This window comes from Larus michahellis, chromosome 3 (genome assembly GCF_964199755.1).
Source record: "Larus michahellis chromosome 3, bLarMic1.1, whole genome shotgun sequence".
Classification (NCBI taxonomy): domain Eukaryota; kingdom Metazoa; phylum Chordata; class Aves; order Charadriiformes; family Laridae; genus Larus; species Larus michahellis.
Window position 1 is genome coordinate 68,836,178 of NC_133898.1, and position 24,741 is coordinate 68,860,918.

The following is a 24,741-nucleotide window of genomic DNA, read 5'->3' on the forward strand; positions in this document are numbered from 1 at the left end:
TGAAGTTACTTATGTTTCTTTAGTTACTTAATTGTGCTTTTGTTCTTCCAATTTTGAGGCTAACTTGTAAGAAAGCTAATTTAATGTATCAATCTAAAATTAATTTACTGTAAATATTTTTGAAATTGATAAATAGTTAGAAAGTGGGGTTTTTTAAAGCATAATATTATAATATATATACCACATTTACAGTGTATTACTTAGATGCGTCTTCTAATTATCTTTTTATTATTTTTATCATTTTTATTTACTTTATGTTATAAATGGTGTATCACCACTGCTTTAACAGTGATGCTCAATTCAAACATAAGGAATACTTTTTTTTATGCAACACATAGTCAAATTGGAGAATTCATTTCCTCAAATGTTGTGGAGGACAAAATAAGAAATTAGTCTAAAAAACAGACATTACAGAAATTGATGAGGAGTAGGTCTTTTGATATTTACTAAGTGTGGTGGTCTTACCGTAACTTGTAAATTAGGAAGTTTTGAAAACAATTTTTGCTTCTTATGTTGTTTTTTACGTTAAAAAAAAAAACAAAAAAACCAAAAAAAACCAAACCAAAACAAAAAAAAACAACAACAAACCAACCCTACTATAGGCTGTAGTTCAGAGCAGGATATTGAACTGTATAGATTTTAAGTCATTGTGGCACAGAAGAACCTATATCAATCAAGAGGAAGACTTCTGTTTTTAAATAAAGATGTTTGTTAATATTAATGAATATGAATTTGTGTGTATGGTCATATGTGTTTAAAATGCTGCAAATCTGATAATTTTCTATTAACCTATTACATAAAGAACACTTCAAATATTATTGCTTTACTATTGATTGCTAAGGCAATATGGAGCATTTTTACTCCTTTAAACTGTCACTAGTGGAACATAGTAACCTCTATTTACTTTGTTCCAATTTCTAGAAGAAAACACGGAAGCTGCTGCAGAAAATGATGAAGAAATGAAGAATTCAGAAATTTCAACTCAGTCTAAATTTGGTTTTGATGATGATCTTGTGTTGGGAGTTTATATCCATCGATCTGATCGACTTAAAACTGATCTCCTGGTATCTCATCCCATGGTTAAAATCCATGTTGTTGATCAGAGAAGTGGCTTATACGTCAGGAAGGATCATAGGTGATTTTTAATAAACTGTTTCTGTTATCAATGATTACTATAAATACATAGATTCTTCCCTAGAAAATTAAATATGAAAATGAAAATAATGCTGAATTTTAAGCTTGCGAGGTCATTCATTAGTTTCTGCATCTATGATATAGGTACAGTAACCTACCTGTATACCTACAGTAAATTTGGGTGGTGTTTTTCTTTTTCTTTTTGGCACTTTTAAATGCTCTGAACTGCTGTATTGCTCTCAAGGTTGCTATATTTACAGCACAGTTCATTCTGTATTATTTTCAGAGAGAAAACTTCCTAAATCTCAAAAATATGTAGTAGTCAAGATTAGAATAAGTAAGCAAAACTCTTGTAGCATAAATACCATCTGTCTTTTCTGTTTTATAAAAGACCTTTTAAAATCCTGAAATTAAGCTTAGTTCTTCATATTTCTAATTGCTTCAGTTACTTGTTTCCACTGTCATTATGCATAATTTTCCTGAAAACCAAATTTTAACAGTGCTTAAGCAGTAGGCTCCACCATGATCATTATGCATAAATTTGGTAAGAGTAACATGATTGTTAGGATTTTGAACTTCAGCCTGTAGCATTACTATATACATTGGGAATTGTCTTAAATTCTGGGTGGTTTTAGAACTTTTTTTTCTAACATAAAACAAATGGTATCTTGTATCTTTCTTTGCTTTCAGTAGTTGAAAATACTGTTTTTTTTAAGGTGCTATAACAATTGTAATTTTTTGGAAATTTTCAAACAGCAAGAGGAAAGTTTCATCTTATTATGAACAAGAGCAAATAGAGCACATTCTTCCTATTATGACAAAACCATATGACTTCAGACAGTCTAAATCAACAGTTCCGGAGTGGGAAGAGCAAGTCATATTTAATGAGCGTTTTAGTTATTTTATTCAAAATACTGAAGAAAGCCCTTGTGTAATCCTGTTTTTTGAGGTAAGGTTAAATATTTTACATCAAATTTATGCACGTTATGATTTTCTATTTATTTCTTCTGCAGTATATATTTAAATGATTCAGGTGTTTTATTTCAGTTATATTGGGTTAATAGCATAGCCTTAAGATACAGAATTAAGTGGAGATACCAAAAAGTGTTATTGGTGACTGCAAAACGTTTTTCATAGCAAAAAAAAAAAAAAACCCTGTTTTGATAGTAGTAAGGAGGACAAAGCTTTTTTATTGAATCAACTGTCAAACTTCTGTGAAAGGCTGGTAAGATTGTTCCAGATCAGGAGGGGTGGCACCATGTAGGTAGGGTATCACTTTTTCCTTTTTTACATTCTTGAAATCTGAAAAGAAGCTCAAGTACCAGAAACTCAAAGATGGAGTTTGCCTACTTTGTAGCAACAGCTCTTTTCCCTTGACGTTTTAGACATCTACTTCTCCTCTCCCATTCTTCACACAGTAATTATTAATTCTTCCTCCAGTACAACTATGTTTAAAGGAAAAATTGTAAGGTATATATTCAACGTGACTTTAAGCTTAAGTATTTCAATATTTGTAAAGAGAGACTCGGTAGTATTAAGCTGAAAACGGGAACCTAATACAATAAATATTTTTTCATTCCTTGTTTTTTGTATTTCAAATAGATTGTATATACAATATCACCATACGTTTCTTTATGTTCTGTGATACTCATAACAAACACATTTGTAGAGTCCTTAGTTGTTTAACACAAAATTAATTACATTTATATGTAAAGCTTCTTCATGGAAATCATGTTGGTGTTGTGACCAGAAGTATGACTATACTGGAATCATGCTGTTTGACTTCAGTGTGGTTTATGAAATAACAATTTGAAGAAACCATGATTCCAATTTTTTTTGTATGCCAGGTAAATCTCCAAAAGTCACTGACCAGAAAAATGAAGAGACACATGGACATCATTGGAAGTGTTCAAAGTCACATTGGAGAGGGCTTTGAGCAACCTGATGTCGTTCCCATGGCAGGGGCGTTGTACTAGATGATCTTTGTAGGTCCCTTCCAACCCAAACCATTCTATGATTGATTCTACGACATAAGTGACAAAGCTAGGAAAGGAAAACTTGCTTTTTGACTGCCATTTTCCAGCTAGATTAACATACAGCTAGTTTTGGCTGTCATATTTGTGATCTATATGATTCCCTAGCTATATAGGATTTATGAAAATTACACATGAACACATTTATTAAGGCAGAAGGAAAGCAAGAAGAGGTTTTTTTAAGACCAGACTTATGTTCTATTTTAAAGCAGGTCATAAATAGTCATCAGGTAAATGTATAGGGATCTGTTATTTCTAATTGCTTATGTGAAAGAAGTACTTGTTTTGTAATGGCTTAAAACTGAAGTCTTGATCTAGTGAATCGCATCTAGCATGTTTTCAATGTGTTTTTAATTATCGTGAAGTATATATTCGTGAGAAATATATTTATATTCCTACCAATACTTTCAGATCCTTGATTTTCTAAGTATGGATGAAGTGAGAGCCAACTCTGATGTACAAATTCAGGAATGTGGTTTCCGAAAAATTTGTTGGGCATTTCTAAAGGTATTGTAAATATTTAAATGAAGAAACAAAATTTATAAATCTTTCTATTCAATTATCTAGAAGACGCTAACCGCACAAAGTGTGGAAGTATTTTTAATATTTCCAGGCAACAGAGATGGAAAAACAAATTCTTGCTTGGCTCTTCTCTCCTTTCCCTCTTCCTTTACCCCATAAAATTCACAGTAACAAGCTTGACAGTAAAGAATATGTATTTTTCAAGGAAGTATACAATGTGTAAAAAAGCTTTTTTTTTTTTTTGTTCATATAGTACAGAAGGAGGTTTTCTTTAAGGGTTTTCTGTGTGTTCATGAGATTGTCTCTGCAAAGAAAATGACAAATCCACTGATTTGTGTACCTCAGCTATTCTGCATTCTAGTGGCATTTTCAGTTGACCAGTCTTTGAAAAGACTCTCTAGCCTAACTATAAAATGCCTGTCGTTTTTAATTCCAGAGTTTGAAATGCTGCAGCAATGACATACAGGGAATTTAGCTAGCATGTCATATACCTTTTTACCCTTTTAGGAGAGACTTGAATGTGCCAATTTGGCCTTTGAGAGCTGACAAGCTTTAATTTGCCTGAGGATTGTTCATTTACACCTACCCTTGTGGAAGGTAGATCTTGACAGTCATTGTGCAACCTACAACATGAGAAATACAGGAGAAGATAATGGACTGCAAGTTTAGAGGAAGGGAGAGGGACCTCCATATCATTACATGCAGAGTCTCTTCTCAGCTCTGCCAAAGATGAATCTACTGGAATCAGAGGTCCGGTATCTTGTGTCTGGGTGTATAGCTGTGGGGACTGTGCATCCAGGCATTCAGTACAGCCTGCTTGTGAACAAAGGGAAAGATGAATTTCCAACTTATAGATACAAATAAAATTATGACCTGTTCTTCATTCCTACTGCATCCGTCTGCATTATCCTTTCATCCTTATCAGTCAAAGTAGAAATGTCCTGATAAACAGTGGTTAGTGTTAATGGCAGTAGGTACACTTGTTCTTTAGTTCAATAGAGAGAACTCTTATTTCTTCTAAGTTGGAAAGGTTACTGCTTTGTTGTATCTTCTGTTCTGAGTCAAAGTCTTACCAATGGCCTTTGCTGCAGGGTTCAAAGGGGACAGATTTGGAAGAGGCTTTTTGTGGACTGACAGTCCTTTGAGATTCTGGTGATTCCAGCAAGCAGTAATTTAAAAAAAAAAAAAAAAAGGGGGGGGATGGGTACTGCAGAGGTCTTCCCACATACAGGATATTACTGTTGTGCATATGAAGCACGTTTTAAAACTAGGCTGCCATCTAAGCTTCAATCTTGGTGATTTGATCCTGGGGGTGTTTAAGACGTGCTTACTTTATTACCACTTTTGGGGATGGTATATTTCCCCAATGGGAAATTTCAGAGTTTATACTGTAGTTGTTTGAGATATTAGAAATAATCAATGACTTTTATGTTAATGTAATAATTTTTTTTTTCCTCTTTTCAATCACCGCTCCAGCTTGTAGGTGCAAATGGAGTTCGAAACATTGATGGAAAACTCCGTCTGCAATTATATTACCCACCTCCAAGGACGAAGTCACATTTGAATGTTGTTGAGGTTTATGACTGGTGGGCAAAATGTCCTAGAAATCGTTACCCATCAACTTTATATGTAACCATAAGAGGCATAAAACTGCCAGATCATGTAAGTTAAATATTTAATATATAAATATATTTACAAATATGCAGACTTTTCTGTAGGAAGTAGTAACCAGCTAGAGTGTGTGAGTGTGTGTGTTTGTATGCATGTTTATAAAAGCTGTACTTACAATATATAAAATAGCTAGCATATAACTAGCTATAATAAGAACTTCGCATCTTAAGATATGTGTTCCAAACTCAGCCCTTCATACCTATCTTTGAAAAATAGGCGTACTTTTCCATCTGCAACTTTGCATATTTTGCCATTGACAGTCAGAAAACTTTCAGGATGCTTTCTTGAAGATTGATATTCCTTCTCATTAGGATAAATGCCATTTTAAGTCACTGGACTCGCAAAGGTGTGTAAATTCTATAAATGAGAGAAGATGTAAGTCACTTAACTCTGATTCCCTGCACCTTCAAGCTATGATGAGTCTTACTTTTTCTCAAATGAAAACTCCTTTAAAGACAGGCTTCCATTGGTGTGTGCAGAGATGTGCATTCAAGATAAATACAGCATTTATTGTTCTACAGTGTCAGTACAATATTGTTCTAGTACCTAATTTTCCATATGTATTTGCAGTTGTCATAAGTCTCTTCTGCTTTCTGTTCATACAATCAAGGGTGATCTGTGGAAGCCTGGTGAGATGTGGTCGAAAAACAAGCTATTCTGTGGGATTAGTTCATATGTTTTGGGGACGTTTTTCTAATCTGTATACTGGAATGACATCTGCAGATCTCTTGCTCAGTCAGCTGCTGAGGTTGTTAGGAATTCTGTGTGCTTTGTTTGAGCAGCTGTGCTTCATCTTTCTGGAAGTGTTCTGAGCCTGTCTTCTCCATGGTCTGAATGTTTTCCTGGTATGTTTAGGTGCTGTCACTGGTTTATAGCTGTCCCTATTTTACAGTCTTCTGTGAAGCTCAAGTGATGTGATGAATTTGCATATCTTTCCGAGCTGTGCTTGACTTGAATCCATTGACTACTGATATTATTTCTTTCTTTCTTGTTCTGATAAATGCCAGATTTGCCAAGGCTAGGATTGAGCTCCAGATAAAAGCCATAACATGGTACAGTTTTCTATGCATAGATTTCTGCTTCCATTTAAGATCTGCTATAGATCCTGCCTTGTCCCCTGGAGGTATTTAAAGACACATAGACATAGTGCTTAGAGATAGGGTTTAGTGGTGGTTTTTGTCAGAGTTAGGTTGATGGTTGGCCTAGATGATCTGAAAGGTCCCTTCCAACCTAGGTGGTTCTATGATTCTCCAGAAGGCCTCAGATCTCCCACACCTCCGGCACGGGCTGGTAGATATGAAAATATATGCCTTGGATAAAACAGGGCGAGGAAGTAGACATCTATGTGTGGACAACTGATTTAAGCTGCTAAATTGCTTTCTACTTGCGTGGTAGGTGTCCAACCTCCCTTTTTAGTTACAGGAATCTAGACAGTTATTCACCCCGAAGTGGATACCTAGCCGCTGTCGGCCTGGAAGAAAACAGTAATTTTTTCCTGGTATTCAGCTGTGTTTCTGAAGAGACTTGTTTTAGTGAAATCAATCAGAAATGCAGCTTCTGCTTAACGGCCTCTGTGCCCCTCAGCCATGGGGCTGCTAGGCTGCTTCACGGTATTAAGGCTTCCTGTGTGTTCAACCTTGGTGTAACATGTAAGGTTCAGTAAGTGTACTTAGAGAAGTTTGGAAAGTGTATATGCTTTATCTACGATTAAAATCACAAATGTGGTCAGTCCTCCTTTTTTCTTTGCGGCACTTGAGCAGTTTGTTCAGTACACAGTGCTGGTAATATCTTTTGGTACCATGAATAGGTTTTATTGCCAAAGCAGTATTTTGATCTGAAGGTGGTAGGTTAATGTCACTGCAACTATTTGCATGCTGGAATGCTTTATTTTATACACCACCTTCACCAGGTAGTAGAGTATTAATAATTTTCACTGACCCGGATAGTTAATAAAAATAGAAAGGTATCAATTATTTGAAAAATCTTTTATACTCTCTGATTGACGCAACTTTGGAAGCTCAAGTTACTCTTGGACTTGCTGGCTACTTTAAATTAAATTTTTGCTATGTAGTTTTCATGTATTCAGCTTTTTTCCAATCTCTGTTTTTCAGATGTAAAAATGCAATACGTTTGAAAAATACCTTTTAATCTTTTCAGGTATTACACTGTTAATTATAAAAATGTTTTTTTCTGATACTTAGTTTCATTTGCCTTAAGGTTGCTCCTTCTTTCCGCTCTATGATAGCTGTTCAGCAGGAACAAAGTAGTGCAGCACTGTGTGAGCTCCAGAGCGAGGGATCTAAGAAAACATGTGAACCTATTCCAGAGGAGAAAAAGGAGCCAATTAAATGGACAAGATTGCCTGGACAGGTGAAGTGTTTTTATTTGCTTATTAAAGAAAAATAATGTAAAGACATACTATCCTTTTATAACTTTATTTTTATTACATAAGTATTATGAAGCAAGTCATTCATTAAAGGAAATTAAATAGTACACAAAATACAAAACATAGGGAACTCTCAGAAATAATAGAGGATACTTAGGTTCTTACCAAATGTAGGTGATTTAATAATTTTTTCCCAGAAGAGTCAGGTATTTTTATCTCCAGAATTCTCTAGGAATTTGAAAGAATAGGGCTATTCAAGTAGTGGAAATAAGACAGGAAACCAGTTCTCAGATTTCAGCTTGATTGGAAATATATTTTCTTGTTTGATTTTTTTTTCTTTTTTCTTCTTCCCTCAGTTGAAGTCTTTTTTTTTTTTTCCACAGTATAACAGAATTACAAAGGAACTTTCATTAAAGAACCTTATTAAGAAGGTTCTTGCCACCTTCATCCTAACTCATAGATCACTGTATCTAATGGAAATTAGCAATCATAAAAAGGGAATATTTTTGCAACTACATATAGAATGTCCCTGCAATGATTTCATATTTTTCTGTAGATTGGTGTTTGTGTCAGCTCATGGTTCTATAAAAATTTGAATAATAAAAGATTTGTTAGCAAAGAATGTTGATTTTTTTTTTTTTTTTTGGTGCCAGACTGTAGTCCTTTACACAGATACTTTCAAAAAGAACACTTAAATACACACAGACTTAATTTTATTTCCCAGTAATGTTTGCTAATAATAAAATAGGAAAGAATAGACAAGACTGTTTTTACAATGGAAATTTTCTTATAAAGAATGGAAGTATACCTAAACGGTGTATTTATGTTAATTTTCATTACTTTTCAGAAAGTTGCCATTCTGAAAAAAACTCTGTAATCAAAACCAAGAGAAATATGATCCTAAGAATGTTTGCCTACCATCATCAAATAAAATGTGGCAGCTCATTTATTCTTAGACTAGTCTATATCCATATTGAAGAACTTTAGTAGCAACGATGAAGTATTTTGTGATGTGCTGTCTTGTGCAAAAGTTTCAGTAAGGTTAGCATTATGTGGCATGTCTATTTGCCAAAGAATATTCCATAGAATTATGAAATATTTGATATATTAATTAAATATGAAATTAATTTTAGATGTGAATTGTAACTACATGACCTGTAAATAAAAGAAGTTTCTTTTGAGCTGTTTGAATTATTGATTCAACATTGTAATGTTTTATTTTAGAGAGAGGTTAATAAGCAGAAGAAGGCTTAACTGCGTATATAGAATGGATTGGTTTGGGTTGGAAGGGACCTTAAAGATCACCTTGTTCCAACCCCCAATATAGTTTCTAAGAAGATATGTTTACCTTTATTCTGAAGTAAACAGTGTATATTCAATTATTTCATAAGTAGATCTATTTTTATACTTTTAAATGCATATGAATCTGTTTGTGCTCATTTTTCATTCGTAAAGGTAAATCAGGTTTAGGTTAAATAATCACATAACTACTCTGGATATTTTAGTTACCCTTAAACTTTGAATTTAGTTCTGAAGAAAAAGCCCTTGCCTGAAAAAGAGGAAATATTTTGGGAGAGAGGAAGGGGGACTATAATACCTGTGCAATTTTTTGAAATGTTTCATCTCCAGTTATGTTTTAAAAAAAATCAAGAATTGAAATACAGATGAGGAATGCTAAAGGTGATTTGGTAGACCAAAGCTTTGATTGTCTGTAGTTAGTCTTCTGAGTTCACACTGCAATCATTAAGTTACAAAAAGTTGTGCTTGGACTCCTTAAACAATCTTGACTTACAGTCTAACTCTACAGCTTATATTATTGATGATAGTCGTCATTAAGCACTTCTTAAGATTAAGGAAATTATTTCAAATTTAAATTTTCTTAGGTGTTTAAAACTAGTTGTCTGTAATAATGAGGCAGAAAAGAATATACAAACTAGATGTGGCCTAAGTTATGCAACAGAACTGCCTCTGTTTATAAGGTTGAACTTTTTTTTAAATTCCCTTAAGATGTTAGTAGCTTTTAAAAACTTATGCATGACAAGAACTAAGAATGTGTTTTAAGCATTGAGTAGTTAATATTCATAACTGTGAAATCCCAATTCTTACCTGAAAAGCTAGGTTTGCCGCATACCGAACAAGCATCTGTTTTCACTGCGAGGTGGAGATATGGGCTGTCTCTGTATTTGTTTCTCTCATGATGGGAAAACACTGGCAGCAGCATGTGCAGGAAGGAATGGCTATCCCATTCTTTGTAAGTTAAAAACTTGTTTTGTTGGGTTTTTGTCATATAACTCACATAGTTTGAAATTAAAGGGCAAAAGTTGTATTTTTAAATTGTGTTTTGTAAATTGTTCTGTGCATGAAAGAGCATTGAGGAAAATGCTCTTTCTGTGTTAATAGGGCTGGAATTTGCTTTTCATACGTGGTAATCTATATACAGTTTGGTATGAAATCACACTATTTTGGCGCAGAGGTCTAATGGAACTACTAAATCAGTTTGCAAAAGGAACATGTTTTCTGATAATAAGGTTCTAAGTGAAATAGCTTCTCCAGCCTTCCACCACATGCTTTTTGTGTACGTTTTTCTCATAACCTGTCATGAAAATTAGATACTTGGAATGCTGTCATCTCCAGACTGACTGCTGGAGTCTGCTGTCTTCTATGGTCTAGTTTGTTTGGAACTATAAATCTTCCTTATTACTCAAACTTGGAGCTGCTTCTTCACAGTAGCCTTAACTGCATAGTTCTTAAACCCTATGTAAGAATTTTGAGATTTAGAGAGAATAGTATTTCAAGTGTGCACAAAGTAAATTTTTTAAATGCAATGAACAGTAAATCTAGATTCTCTTATTACACAGCCCCAGAAAATGATCTCTGTGTTAATCTGGTTTAAATATTGGTTGGTTAGCTGTCAAAACAAATTAAAAAAAAATTCCTAATCTGGTTCTAATAATTAAAAGCAAGTAGGCTGTTTCTTAAGGGTTAAGACATTTGTGACATCCATGAACCACTAGATGGAAGTATATGCTTGCTGTCTATGCATATCTAGCAACTATTTGATCTTGTTCTCTGAAAATGATAAAGAAAATGAGTTGACTTTTGCTAGCAGAAACTTGGCCCGAGATTAGACTAAACTTTGCACAATAATTGCATATTATTGATTGTAAATACTTAAAAAAATGTTATTTTTCCATTTTGACTTCACTAGTGTATGAAATTCCTTCTGGACAGTTCCTGAGAGAATTTTATGGTCACCTCAACATAGTGTATGATCTTTGTTGGTCAAAAGATGATCAATACCTTCTTACTGCATCCTCTGATGGCACTGTCAGGTCAGTATGATGAAGTTGTTCTGGCAGATAGCATCAAGCATAAAAGAAAGTGGTTGAGTTTCATTTCTTACTAAAAGATGTGCTATAATGTTTTAATTAAAGATTTTAGTGCAATGTGACACGCTATAATATTATAAAAAATATTATGGAGTTAATCACTTACACTATATTTACTATATTAGATTCTAATATATACGTATTTGAGATGACAGCTTTTCCAAGCTTTCCAGCTGTAATGTCTAAATCTACAGTGCAGAAAAAAAAAAAAGACTTTGTATTTCCAAAAGTCACTGAGACAGTTGCAGTATTCTATCCTTGGAGAAACTGTGGTATTATGAATGCAGTATTAAGTTTGCAAATTTGAACATGAGGCAGGAAACTGAAAATTTAAGATTCAAGTAACATGTATAAATTGGCTGCACTGTACATATATATGTAACTTTAATTTTTTTGTACACATTTAAATAATTCAATTTAAATTGCTGTAAATGTAATTTGGTAGTATTATTTCTGAGACTGAAAGTGTACGCATTTTCCTCTACAATTTAAAACTGTACTTCAACGCAGTGTTAATGTTAAAATACTAATCTATTTGAGGTTTAAAAGCAGAACCCTCAAAACTGTAGAAAAACATGAAAGTATGGTTGTGACACGGCGTAATTTTATTACGAGCAACTTCATGGGTTTTCATAGGGCTTTTTTTTTTTTTTTAGCTCTTCAGATCCCTATCTCTTGTTTCTGTTATGCAACTCAGTAATGCTACAGGCAGTTGCATAATTAAAATGCCAGAAGAATTGTTAAATGATATATTGTATGTGTGGAACTGTTTTCTTTTTTTTTTTCTGCTTATATGTAGGAAAAAATATTTTAACAGCTTGTCCCATGTTTTTGCTTTTTATTTGGAAGCAGATTAAATAATTTTTTTTATATTGAAGTAAATATCAATTTCAGTCATTTATGCTACCTGTAAGAAGGCCCAGCTGTTCCTCAGTTCTTGAATTTGTGGCAGCAAGTTGAAACTGTAGTGGTCTGCCTCCTTTTCTGTGTACTATGCATAGTCACTGTACAAGTTGTTAGTTCCTGTATTTATTGGCCATTGCCTTAAGCTCCTTAAAAAGTCTCAGTTTAGGCAAGGAGTTCCTTCTTTATCCCTTTCATATCGGGAGCATTTTGCCATTGAAACATGGTAGAACTGAAGGATGAGGACCAAAAGGCACCCCATTGCTTTGAAGTTGTCATCAGTTTATGACCTGGGTTATATCTCAGACTGTGTTCTAAGGCAACTTGAAGGGAAATGTAGGAACTAATGTGAATCCTTCTTTATATAGTGTTTTGTATGTTATCCTTGAGCCTTCCCAAGCTTTGTGAGCATTATTTGTGAGCAATAAATTAACCTTTATGTTGTTAGAGCAAAACCATTCTAAAAGATTGAGGTGCTGGTGCAGGTCTACGGAAGGTCAATGAAGCTGGTGAGGGGTCTGTAGCACAAGTCTTATGAGGAGCAGCTGAGGGAGCTGGGGTTGTTTAGCCTGGAGAAAAGGAGGCTGAGGGGAGACCTTATCGCTCACTACAACTACCTGAAAGGAGGTTGTAGAGAGGTGGGGATCGATCTCTTCTCCCAAGTATAGGCAATATGACGAGAGGAAATGGCCTCAAGTTGCACCAGGGGAGGTTTAGACTGGATATTAAGGAAAATTCTTACACCGAAAGGGTTATTAAGCGTTGGAACAGGCTGCCCAGGGAAGCGGTTGAGGCACCATCCCTGGAAGTATTTAAAAGACGGGTAGGCATAGTGCTTAGAGATATGGTTTAGTGATGGTTTTTGTCAGAGTTAGGTTGATGGTTGGGCTTGATGATCTGAAAGGTCCCTTCCAACCTAGGCGATTCTATGACTCCTTGTTACCTTTGCACATTAATCGCTATACACTAAGGGATTGCAATTTTGTAATGAACACACCTCAGAGTAAGCTTACAATTCTTCAGTAGCCACCGGAAGTAGTGACCCCACCTGGAAGGGTGGCACTCAAACAATTAAATTCCATATTGTAACTGACCACTCTCTGAAATGTGCTACCCACATGTATTTCATGATCCAGGTACCATTCCATTCTTTATGTACTCATCTTTGGGGAAGGCTCAATAATAAAGTATATTAGCATCAAACGAAAAACACATCCTAAGCAAAATCTAATCTTACAGCTATGGGTGGTGAAGGATAGGAAATAGATGAATAGTAAGAACTGAATTTATGTGAAGAAAACATCCTTGAGATCACAATCACTGTGTGGTAGGTAATTGTTCTTTTAAAACTTTCTGGGGTTTTATTTATATTTAGAGGTCCTAGGTGTTCCTTTGTGGGTTTTTTGTTCTGACTGTTTTGTGTTTTGTTTTTTTTTTTTTTTTAAATGGGTGATACCCCACAAGGTCTTAACAATTTGTTTATCACTCCTGAAAAAAGGAAACTGGATCCATTCTATGGAATTCTTCATGCATGTTTTTAAATGTGCAAAATATCCACTAAATGAGTAATTAGTCATGAATTTACTTTGAAGACAGAGTACTATGTAAAGTAGTAAATGTATCTTAATTCTTGTTAGAAAGTACCATATTAAGGGATTAAATATAGGTGAAATAAAGTGGTAGGATAAACAGGTGGTGTTAAGTGTTTCAAGCATTTGCCTCTAAAACCACTAGCACAAAATATGGCATCAGTTATACCTGTGTGTGTGATTGCTTTCTACAGTAGATATCCTAACATGCTTTCATTTTAGAATGTGGAAAATAGAAATTGAGGCGGCATCTGCAGTGAGAGTTTTCCCTCATCCTTCGTTTGTTTACACTGCAAAGTACCACCCAATTGCTGACTCCTTGGTCGTGACAGGATGTTACGACTCAGTGATTAGAATCTGGAATGCAAATGTGAAAGAAATCCATGGGCAGCTGCTACAGGAGCTTGATGGTCACAAAAGTTTCATCAACACGCTTTGTTTTGATGCAGAAGGTATGTATTTAGTGTTACTTTTTTCAAATAGTCTTCAGTTGAAGACCAGCTTGAGTGTTACTAGTGTGCTTTATTTCATAGAGGCAATGTGAAATGCTATAATAGAATAGTTGTAGCTGTGTTTGCAATTAATGTGTTAGTGTGATGCCTTATTTGGACGAACACAAAGGGACACAATCTCTGATACAAATTGAGAGTAATCAGAAAAGGAAGTGTAGAAAGGACAGGCAAACAAATGTGTAGTGATCAGGCAGTGTCGACTGGAAAAATTTTGGTCATAGTTTAGTTTTCATTGTTTCTGTAACTAGCAATTGTTAGTTAGCTATCGTTTTGTACATACTGCAGCAAAACTTAGCAGAATATAAAGCACAGATGCTACTGTTCAGAGGAGACAAATGGATCAGGATGCAGGTGAAAAGTCTAGCAGTTTGTGTAGAGAGGTAAATGGGAAAAAAAGTCAGGTTTGGCTAAAGAAGTAGGGGGATGAATTATGAGCTAACTTAAAAGCAGAAGCAGGAAATCTGAAACCGGCTTCTAGAGAACTCACAGAACAGAACATCAGAGCAGGAGATTGCATGATCAGAACAGTAGCAAAGACAGCTCCACCATATTGTCATTCAAACTTATCAACTCTATATAAAGATAAAAAAAATGAGGTAGCAGTAGTTATATTGTGAAAAGTTTAATGCTAGGCTGAAGAAGTGGGAAGGTGATGAGCTTTTCAACATCGACAGAGTTTGGGGAAAAACTGAGAGAAAAGGACAGAGATTTGACCACTGTGAATAATGTTAACTGGTAGGTGAACAGCTGAAAGTGAGTGAGAGAGATGTACTGACATGCACTAGTGGAGAGTGGGAAGAATTGAAGGTGGGTGAATGAATAAGATACTTGGAAGTGTTTGACTTTTTCTGGTATTAGTTACATCGTTAGTAATTAGGTGGTTCCTTTTTTGAGGTATTCACAGGAGTAGGTACTATAAAGAGGAAAGAGTTGCGTTTTTATAAAGAGTAAGTATTTGTGCTTAATTTAAGAACAACTGTTGGAAAACAGTATTTGTTCTTGTTCAAGATGCTCTCAGTGACTGTATAGGTAAGCATTGGGCTATCGTGTGAAGTTCAGTCAGCCATAAATGCTCATTTTTTGCTGGTTCTAGAATATAAGAAAAAATGAAAAAAAAAAAAAAAACCACGAATATTCAGCACGCCAGTACATGACTTATGTGCTGAATCCAAATCTATTGCATCAACTTATGTTATGGAGTATGAGTGAAAGAGAGGCAAGAATTTGTGCTAGCCTATTCACAAAAATAACAGGAAAAAAGTTTCTTGTTCATACACCCTTTTCTATATTTGTTCTTTGTGGTGGTATTCTACTTATAAGACGTTATTATTTCACAGGGCTCCACATGTTCTCAGGAGATAGTTCAGGACTGATAATAGTTTGGGATACACCTGTCAAAGGAAGTTCTCAACACATGTTTCAACACTGGAGGGTTAATAAGGTATACAGGTTTCTTAAACTAGCATTGTAATTTTTATGTGAACTGTTCCAAATCTAGTCATTTATACATCTTATACATTAACTTTTGTTTAACTGAAAAGGTGTGTTTGCTTTAAATAACAGTACGAAAGAGCTGATAGAACATGCTGTAATTCACTGACAAAATTTTTTAATCATTTTGCAACTTCCATTTTTTATATATAAAACATGAAAATGCTTGAGGTTTAATAGCACTGTATTAACAGATAAATGTTAACGCATTAGCTTTGTTCTCTAGAAACAATAAAATAGACCACAGGCTTTACAAATTATCATTGTTCATACCTTAGAGGCCTAATGTTCAGTTAGCATTTCTGTCATCAGCTGTGTTTCAGAAGTTCAGAGTCATGGTAGAATCTGCCTTGTGGTTGTGAAAAGTTGATTGCCTAGGATGTAATGCCTTAATGCAGGAACAAACTTTTTCCTTAACCAAATAGAATGAAGTGGGCAGATGTGTAATGCCAGAGAAAAATGAATAATAATGTGTAAAAACCTGAGTTTTAAAACAAAGTTAAGTTGGTTTTTTTTTTGCTGTATTTTCCTTCTTTCTGTAGGAAATAAGAGAAAATGATATTAAAGGAACACCAATAAATCATTTGGAGGTGCATCCAAATGGAAGGCGTTTATTAATCCATGCCAAAGATAGTACCCTGAGAATCATGGATCTCAGAATGTAAGTAGATTGTTGGTGACAAGTGTGTGTTTCCTTTTTGGTTTAAAGTTTACTTGAGGAAATAAAGTGCCATAAAAATATTGAATGTATAGTTGTGGGAACAAAGATGTCCTAATAATCCAGGATAGCAATACTAGAGTTAGGAAATGGTTTCAAAACACTACTGTGTTACAGACCTTTTGTGTGATATTGGGTAAGTCTTTTAGAATAGAATATCCAAAAATAACTAGATTACTTCGGAGATCAAGGTGGCATGAAGGAGAAGACACTAGTTTCCTAAAGATTGAATTCGCTTTTAAAAATGCAATCTGTGCCTGAAAATAACTTTGAAATTGTAACATTTATTTTTGCATTAGTTTCTTATTGTTAAGACCCTGGGAATAGTATTTTGATGATAAAATGGAATGAAGATTGTTATAATACCTACATCACTGCATATTTCAGTATTTATGGTATATTAAGCAGGCAGTGATATATTTTTAACTTAGTTTTTGATGATTTTCTGATTTTTAATAGTTGTGATTGTGATTCTTTAATAATAAACTACAATAAAAAACAAGGCAATTACAGAATCACTTGAGTCATTGAGGTTGGAGACTGTCCAGTCCAACCCCAATAATCAAAGCATGACAGCATGTTATTCAGCGCTTTGTCCACTTGGGTTTTGAATATCTCAAAGGATGGAGAGTCTACAACTTCTGTGAGCAACATGTTCTAGTGTTTGTTCATCCTCAAAGTAAAAGAAGTTTATTCTTAATTTTAAATGGAATATCCTATATTTCAATTTGTGTCCATTCCCCCTTGTCCTTTCACTGGGAGAAACTGAGAAGAGTCTTACTCCTATCAGTTACACACATTGATAAGATGCACCTGAACACTGTCTTTTGGAAAATCACATTAAAGACATAAATGCTCCTTCTAAATAATTGTGCCTAATTTCATGGGTCCCCTTCCTTGCCTCACCACACAAAAAAAATCAAAGGTCCCTGGTGTTCTATGTGAAATTACTTGGGGAAAATACCTCTTTATGCTCTCATAGCATAAGAAACTATGTTCTTTTAGAGTATGCTTTATTACATAGATATACTGTCTCAGGAAATCTCACTCTTAAATTAAATATTGGGTTGGATGTTTGAACTAGCTGGAGACTTTCCAGTCTTATAGTGCACTCTTCATCTTTTACTGTAAATGATAAATTATAATGAACATGCTAGAAGGCTAAACTATTCACTCAGTTGAAGCATGAAATATGTGTATAATAGAGGGAACCAGATAGTGCTCTTCTATCGGTACCATTCCTGAAAAGTGCAGAGAGTATTAATTAGAGAAAAATGGACATGCATATCGATCTCAAAGAAAGGGTTAATATGGTGTGCAATTTCACAATTATTAAGCTAGTTTATCTGTAGGGACACACCATCTCCTTCTACGTCCCACACCCTTGGCCATGTATTCCTAGCATTTGATTTTTATCTGCTCTAGAGATCTCTTGATGCAGTGTAAGTCAGATCGGTGAACTGATCCGACTAAAAATCAGACTACAAATACAAATGATTAATTTTCATTTTAATCAACTATGTGATCTAACTCATCTGATAGCTGCCCAAACACCAGAGAAGAAATGAGGGAGAGCCTGGGAAAAAAAGGGTGGAGAGGACAACAGCAGGACTGCTGCTTTGACCGCAGCCCACAGTTACATTGGCTTAAGTCTATCAATAAACCACAGGGTCAGATACCCAGCAGTGATAATTGTACACGTCACCATTAACTGTTCATTCCCTGCATGAGAAAAGAGGGGGTGGAGGTCACAGATCAACACAATTCACTTTGACAGCTAGTTGTTCTTAACTTTCCTCTTTCAACTTGCTTTTTTGATCTTTTGGATAATGCTGTTGTCCTGTCACTCAGGTATGTGACCAGGGATTTGATTTTGGTTCAGACCTCTCCTTAGGGTTTCATGTGCAGGTTAGTTTTACATCTTGCAGAGCTCTTCTACATGACTTCTCAGAGATACTATCTGTCTTATTCACACAGCTCAAACTCTTACTTGGGCTATTACGGTTTTGCACTGTGATCATTAAAGCATCCTTTTCCCTTGCTTGCCAAATAGAATTGTATCTAAGGTATGTTTATTCAGAGTATTTGTTAAAAATAGTTTTCCTGTCTCATTAACTGCATTGCATTTCTCCCAGCATACCTCCACTGTTTCTGCAGTAACACATTTGCAAAATTACTGTCTACTGTCTTTGAGGGCTGTCATGGCCTATTGCCATTCTTGCATCGAATTCTGTATCTTAGTATTACTGCTGTGTTAGTCTCCATTTTGATCTTTCCTATCACTTTCCAAGCTGTACCTCGTGTTTAAGATAGCCTCTTACAGGCTGGCTTATGCTTTAAATCCTTTTGCAGATTCTCTTTTATTTGATGCCTACAAACTGTTTGAAAGTAGTTCATTAGTAGGTCATTATTACTATGCTGCCCAGTAGTGTTTTACTGAAAAAAGATTAGGATACCTAAGTAGCACAGTAATATTAAAAATTTCAATGTTAACAGTAAATCAACATTGATGTCTGAAATCTGGTGATTCTACTGTTGCTTTTCTATCCAAAGAGACATTAGTCTGAAGAGCTAAAGAGTAATAGTGCCAATTTTCCGATTTTTTTTGCAAAGCCCAGGATCAAGAAAATGCAAATTACTACATCTATATCCGTTCTGTAGATCTGAGTGTTTCTATTTTCTACTGAGAGACGAGGATGTACACTTTGATGTATAATTTCAGGTGCATTATGAAAGCCAGGGGAAAGAAAGGGCTGCACTCTGCAAAAGGTGGGTGCCTGCATACCTATTTGGGATGCAAGGTGAATTCATTTTTCTGAGAAATAAAGAGGGGGACGGACACACAAAAAGTTAGATTTTTCTATCCTGAAAGTATCTGCTACATTTGCAAACTATTCTTTATCTTTAGCTTGGCTACGAAGAAATACATAGGTGCCACAAATTACAGAGAAAAGATTCACAGCACCTTAACACCTTGTGGTACGTTCCTGTTTTCTGGAAGTGAAGATGGAAAGGCTTATGTTTGGAATCCAGAAACAGGTAACTAATTATTTTATGGTCTTATGCCAGGTTGTCGAAACTGAGGGGGAAAGGGTTTTGTAAGCTTTATTGAAACACTTTTGATGTGGAATAAAACTTCAGCAAGATGTTCTTAAATCTTGAAGCCTTAGTTTCACCTTTTAAATAGCTATTATTAATGTCCAAGATTTAATTCTATAGAGGAAATTAATAGGCAGAGGTAGCATTTGTAATATCCAGCAGGAATGGAGCACCTTAAGCTCAGCTTTAGTCAAATCAGTCTTTCTGTTGCGGTTTTTGGATTTGGGAATTAGGCTTTTGTTGAGAACCACTTCATCTGTTTCCCAAGGGTAATTGGAGACTCTGAATATTTTTGGCCTTTGGAATATAAGATTTCTTCACGAATTATTCCGCATGTAGTTTCAAAGTAGCTACCAAAATCTTTCTGGAAAGTGCTAAGCAAATGTAAGATAAAGACTTTGTCATCCTTGTTGTACAGTGAGGTAAAAGGGACAGAAATAACAGTAGAACATTGGAGAATACACTTTTTTGTTTTGATGACATTGTGTTCTGTCTCTAATTATGATCTAAATAATTTTTTTAAAGGAAGATGTAAATATTTTAAAGCTGGCAGCTAACCAACAGTTCTGTTTTGAATTTCTTTCTGCATTTCTATCTGTATTAGCTTACATTTATGCCACTACATAATTTGTCTGAAATAATAAAAGTAAAAGGAGGGAGAAAATTTGTTAGTACTATGTTTTCACCAAGCTTTGTCTGTTGCTTACACACTGTACTTGCATTCATAAAGCCATAAGCTGAAGAGCTAATTTTATTTATTATTTTTTTAAATAATTTTGTGCTCAACTTTCGCTCCTATTGTCAGTATTATATAACTGAAATCCACAACTAAGATAGCAATCTGGCAAAATGCAAGCACAAACAAATACTGTGGAACGCCACCTTTCCAGAACTTGCTTATCAGAATAAGAGAACTCAGCTGACCTGATGCATCCTCTGGGGTTTCCTGCAGCTATTGCAACAGCACTAACTTTTCTGACTTATTGAATAACTTAAAAGCATGCAATATTTTTTGTCTTATGCCAAATATTACTTTTAAATAAGGAAATGGACTAAGAAATATTTATTTACAGTGGCAGTCACCACACTGTGAAATATAAGCTTTCACCAACTCTTACTTTTCTGTACCAAATATGCTTCCGTGGTGTTAATAAACATATTTCACTTCTGTAGGGGATCAGGTGGCCGTATATTCTGAACTCTCCTTTACATCTCCACTTCGTGATGTTGCCTTTCATCCACATGAACACATGGTGTCATTTTGTGCCTTTGGTCAAAACCAGCCAATACTTGTATACATTTATGATTATAAAGGTACAGTACAAATTTTCTTGATACACGCCTGTAAATATTTTATTTTTAGAAATGATTTGCTAGTGTTTGTACTTCTTTTGAAGGGAAAAGAAAACAGTCATTTGGTGATAATGATCTCTCTATCCTGGGAGATATCAAAACCCAACTGGACTGACCCTGAGCAACCTGCTCTAGGTGACACTGCTTTGAGCAGAGGCTTAGGCCTAGCCAATCGCCAGAGGTCCCTTGCAACCTCAAGTTTAAATGTGTCATGATGACATGTCAAGTATGTCATCCTGTGTGATTCTTACACCACTTTATCATATATAGGCAGCATCATATAAATATTTGAAAGTCCTTTTTCAGTGTCAAGGTGGATTATGGAGCCAGAAAATACTATCATTCTGAAAATCAATGAACAACTTAATATAAATCTCATTATATTGTGCTGGTTATGTTACAAAACAATGTTAAGGAGCTGTATAGAAATCAATTAATATGAGAGAGTATAGATTGTTTTAATAAACAAGTATTATGTCTGTAGTGTGATTATGTGAGAGACACGTTTATTCCTCATGTTAAAGAAAAGATAGGGATAAATGCTAGCTTTGAATTTTTGATATACAGGATAAAATTCAGACTGTTCTTTTGGGCTTTTCTGATGTTGTTTTTGAAGTTAGCTTTAGCACTCTCATTGTTTCAATTAAGGACATTGTTTCAGATGTTGTATCTAGACAGTAGATAATGTTAATACAAATTGTGCAATAAATTTAGCCTATCTCTAACAGATTTTTGTTTGAATTATGTTTGCAGTGAACATAGTTTTATAAAGCTAATCCTGGCTTTATACATTTGCTTTCTAAATAACATGTACTAATGAGATTACTCATATCAAATCTCACAGTTTTGGTTATTTGTTGAACTGGTTGACTCTTACAGGAAAATAAAGTGGAATGACTTTACAATAGATATTCAGTGCTAAACTTCAACCCAGTAAGATATCTGCATTCTAGAAAGCAATGGAAATTTTTTTGGGTGAAGGATTTCTTTAAAATTTTTTGACTATTCAGCAGACAATGAGTCTTTAAAAAGCTAATAGGGTAGTTTAATATATATGTGTGTGTGTGTATTTAGAGATCACACAGATATCACACTGGTAGTTATTTGTATCATCCGACTGCTTAACTAAGCCACTGGTGACAGTAAGATTTTGCATAGGTTGTGGTCTTTTCTACATTGTATGTTAGTAACTGTTTGTTCCTTTTTTGGTTAAAAGCACACACTTTGCTTTCAGGAGATAGCCTTACTGTCTTAGTGTTGAAAGAGTTAATCATATAGTAATACTAATTTTAGTCACTGAAACAGTTTGTAAGACTCCAACAGTTTGAGTTTTACATACACCAACAATGTATGTTGTCCATTATATATTGTTGTAAAAATATACACTGTTGTCCAGTGTATATTTATGAATATCCTGGACAAAACTTTCATGAAGAATTCTTTTAACCTTTGTTGGCTTGAAACCACAGTACAGAAAATTGCAAAAGTCAGACAATTTGTTTAAATGACAGTGAGCACAACTTTCATCAAAAGTATCCTATTCTAGAGCAGGCTACCTCCTGAGGATGCCTCCTGTGCCTGTATATGTATCTAGCAACTTCTGAAATTCTATTGAAGTGTAAGTTCACTTGAACTACGCTAGAAAAAATGTGAAATGTACGTAGTAAAATAGCTGACTTGAACTCAGTGCAAGCTATATAACTTTCTTGCTGTTGAAAACATTCTTTCCTTCTTTTCTCCCACCCCTGCCCCCCCAATATTTATGCATGGAGAATAACATTGTTTATAAGCAATAAAAAAAAAAATATCTGATTCTGTGTGAGAGGTTACTGAACACAGATACTAGAAGGGAGACATTGTGATCAGGAAGATTTAAGGGGGAAAAGGGGTAGTATGGGGAAAACTTCATGTCATTTTCAGATTTTTCTCTATAGCACTAATAGTATGTGTTTCACTGAAGACATGTCTGGCAAAATGACAGTGATCATTCAAATACTTTTTTTCCCCCATGGCAATGTAAAGCTTCACCTGACACACTGATATTGGTTATTTCTACAGTTGCTCAACAGGAAGCTGAACTCGTAAAAGACCTCAGTTCATCACTTACCACAGCTGCACCAAGAAGGCCACAGGTTTTAAGCAGTTTGTCTGAAATTCCTTTACAAAAAAGTTCAGTGATGTCTCCGGCAGATCAGTTTGTCAGTGTTGCAAGAGCATCAATGAGAATGCAGAAGGTGAAACAAAAACTTGATTCTGTTATGGTAAGTCAAATGTAATTACTTTCCAGAATCATATAGTCTTTTCAGCCAAAGTTCATATTCTCGAACTGGTAACAAAATATATGTATGTGGTCTTGGGATCCGTTCTTCAGAAATGAATACATCTCTCACTAATATTACTCCACCTGTAAGTGGCTCTTTAGAAGAGATTAATTGCATGAAAGTGAGTTATTTTTGTTTATCAAGTATTGATGACAAGGGATGTTTTCTGTCAAGGCCCATTGCCATTCATATGACTTTCTCCATAGATCATTATGGCTGAGCTTTAGAAAAGTATCTCTTTGTTTTAATTTATTTCTATTAATTTTTAGAATTGTATGTTGCAGGGGTTTTGTAGTTGGGGGGCTGTAGGGCTGACGTGTGTGGGAGGAGATCATGGACTGCCCTGTGCTGGGCACAGCCATTTCCAGCCAGCCCCGTGAAGGACAATATGCATCCACTGCACAACTGAAATTGGAACCAAACAGAAGAGCATGTGGCACCTCTGTGAAAAATATTTAAGAAAGGTCAGTAGCTATGAGGGACAGAGACACCAGAGCACAGGAGGAAACGCAAAAAACACGTCACGAGGCACAAGTGGATACACAGGAGGAGGGATGTGAGGAAGCACAGAAGTGATGGAGATGACACAAAACGATGCACAGATGGAGATACAGGGGGAGATAATGGAGTAGGCATGAAGGGAAAGGTAGGAGGAGATGTGTGAGGATACACAAAAGAAAACACAGGAGGTGGTATGACTCCAAAGGGACTGCAGCCCTTGGAGGAATCCATGCTGGACAGGTATAATCCCCAAGGGGATTTCAGCAGGTGGAGGACCCAGAGTAAAGTGGCTGAAAAGAGTAAGAAACAAGGACAAGCAAACAGAGCAAGCCACTATGCACTAACTCCACTCTCCTGCACCACCCATGGCCTTACCAGAGGGACTGAGTGTAACATAATGGTAAAAGCAAGGAGACTGGGGACTAGGAAGGAGGAGAGAGAAGTGTCTGAAGCAAAGTTGAGACAAAGAGGGAGAAAAAGTATTTTCTTTGCATGTTTGTTTATTTGTCTTGTTTCTTAATGGCCAAATCAGTAATTAAAGCTTTTGTAATTAGCAATAAATTTAATTAAGGGAAATTCCTCAACTTGAGACAATTTTGCGTGCAGCAAGAATATTCCTGAATAGTGCTGTGCAGTTATAATTACTGTTCACAATTACATGAACTGCATTTGGGTTTGCGCTTAATTGTTTTTCATTTTTAAGTACTTTTGAGTGCGTATAGATTTAATTTTTTTAATGCAATTTAAGACTTTGTCTGCATTAACAAGTAGTGAAGCACAAAAGAAGCATGTGAGTAGGTGAAGGTAGTTGTTGCTGAGGATGCTGTAGCTACTCTCATCGTGCTTTAAGGGTTTTGCTTTGGATTAAATCTAGTATGGTTCCCTGGCCTGGACATCCCCGTTAGGCCTGTGCTTTAAAACTGTCCAAAAGAAAGTGATCCCACAGTCCTTTGCTTTCTGGACCGTGAGCTCCCAGTGGACTCCTTTATGAAATGCCACACTGTAATTCACATGGATAATGGTAGCACGTTGCCGCTGCCTCTACAATTGCGTGTGGCCTCACATAAGGAAGCAAGCCATGTTTCTGTCCTCTGCTTATTTTGTTCCTGCTCATCTACA

At 35.3% G+C, this 24,741-nt stretch overlaps 1 protein-coding gene across 10 annotated transcripts in view; it reads left to right on the forward strand.

Annotated features, from left to right (window-relative positions):
* AHI1 (Abelson helper integration site 1) overlaps positions 1-24,741 on the forward strand; it is a 94,227-nt gene that overhangs the window by 13,482 nt on the left and 56,004 nt on the right. For 9 of the 10 annotated variants that reach the window (XR_012586220.1, XM_074580662.1, XM_074580656.1 and 6 more), the window contains 13 exons: positions 922-1,135; positions 1,891-2,083; positions 3,579-3,674; positions 5,166-5,351; positions 7,578-7,730; positions 9,865-9,997; positions 10,955-11,078; positions 13,850-14,079; positions 15,477-15,580; positions 16,173-16,291; positions 19,257-19,387; positions 20,621-20,761; positions 22,859-23,061. Coding sequence is in view for 9 of the 10 variants with exons in the window: in XM_074580662.1 (XP_074436763.1) it covers positions 922-1,135; positions 1,891-2,083; positions 3,579-3,674; positions 5,166-5,351; positions 7,578-7,730; positions 9,865-9,997; positions 10,955-11,078; positions 13,850-14,079; positions 15,477-15,580; positions 16,173-16,291; positions 19,257-19,387; positions 20,621-20,761; positions 22,859-23,061 (2,027 nt within the window). In the remaining variant the exon portion in view is untranslated. The remainder of the gene's footprint in view (positions 1-921; positions 1,136-1,890; positions 2,084-3,578; positions 3,675-5,165; positions 5,352-7,577; positions 7,731-9,864; positions 9,998-10,954; positions 11,079-13,849; positions 14,080-15,476; positions 15,581-16,172; positions 16,292-19,256; positions 19,388-20,620; positions 20,762-22,858; positions 23,062-24,741) is intronic. The other variant, XM_074580661.1, reaches the window with a different exon arrangement.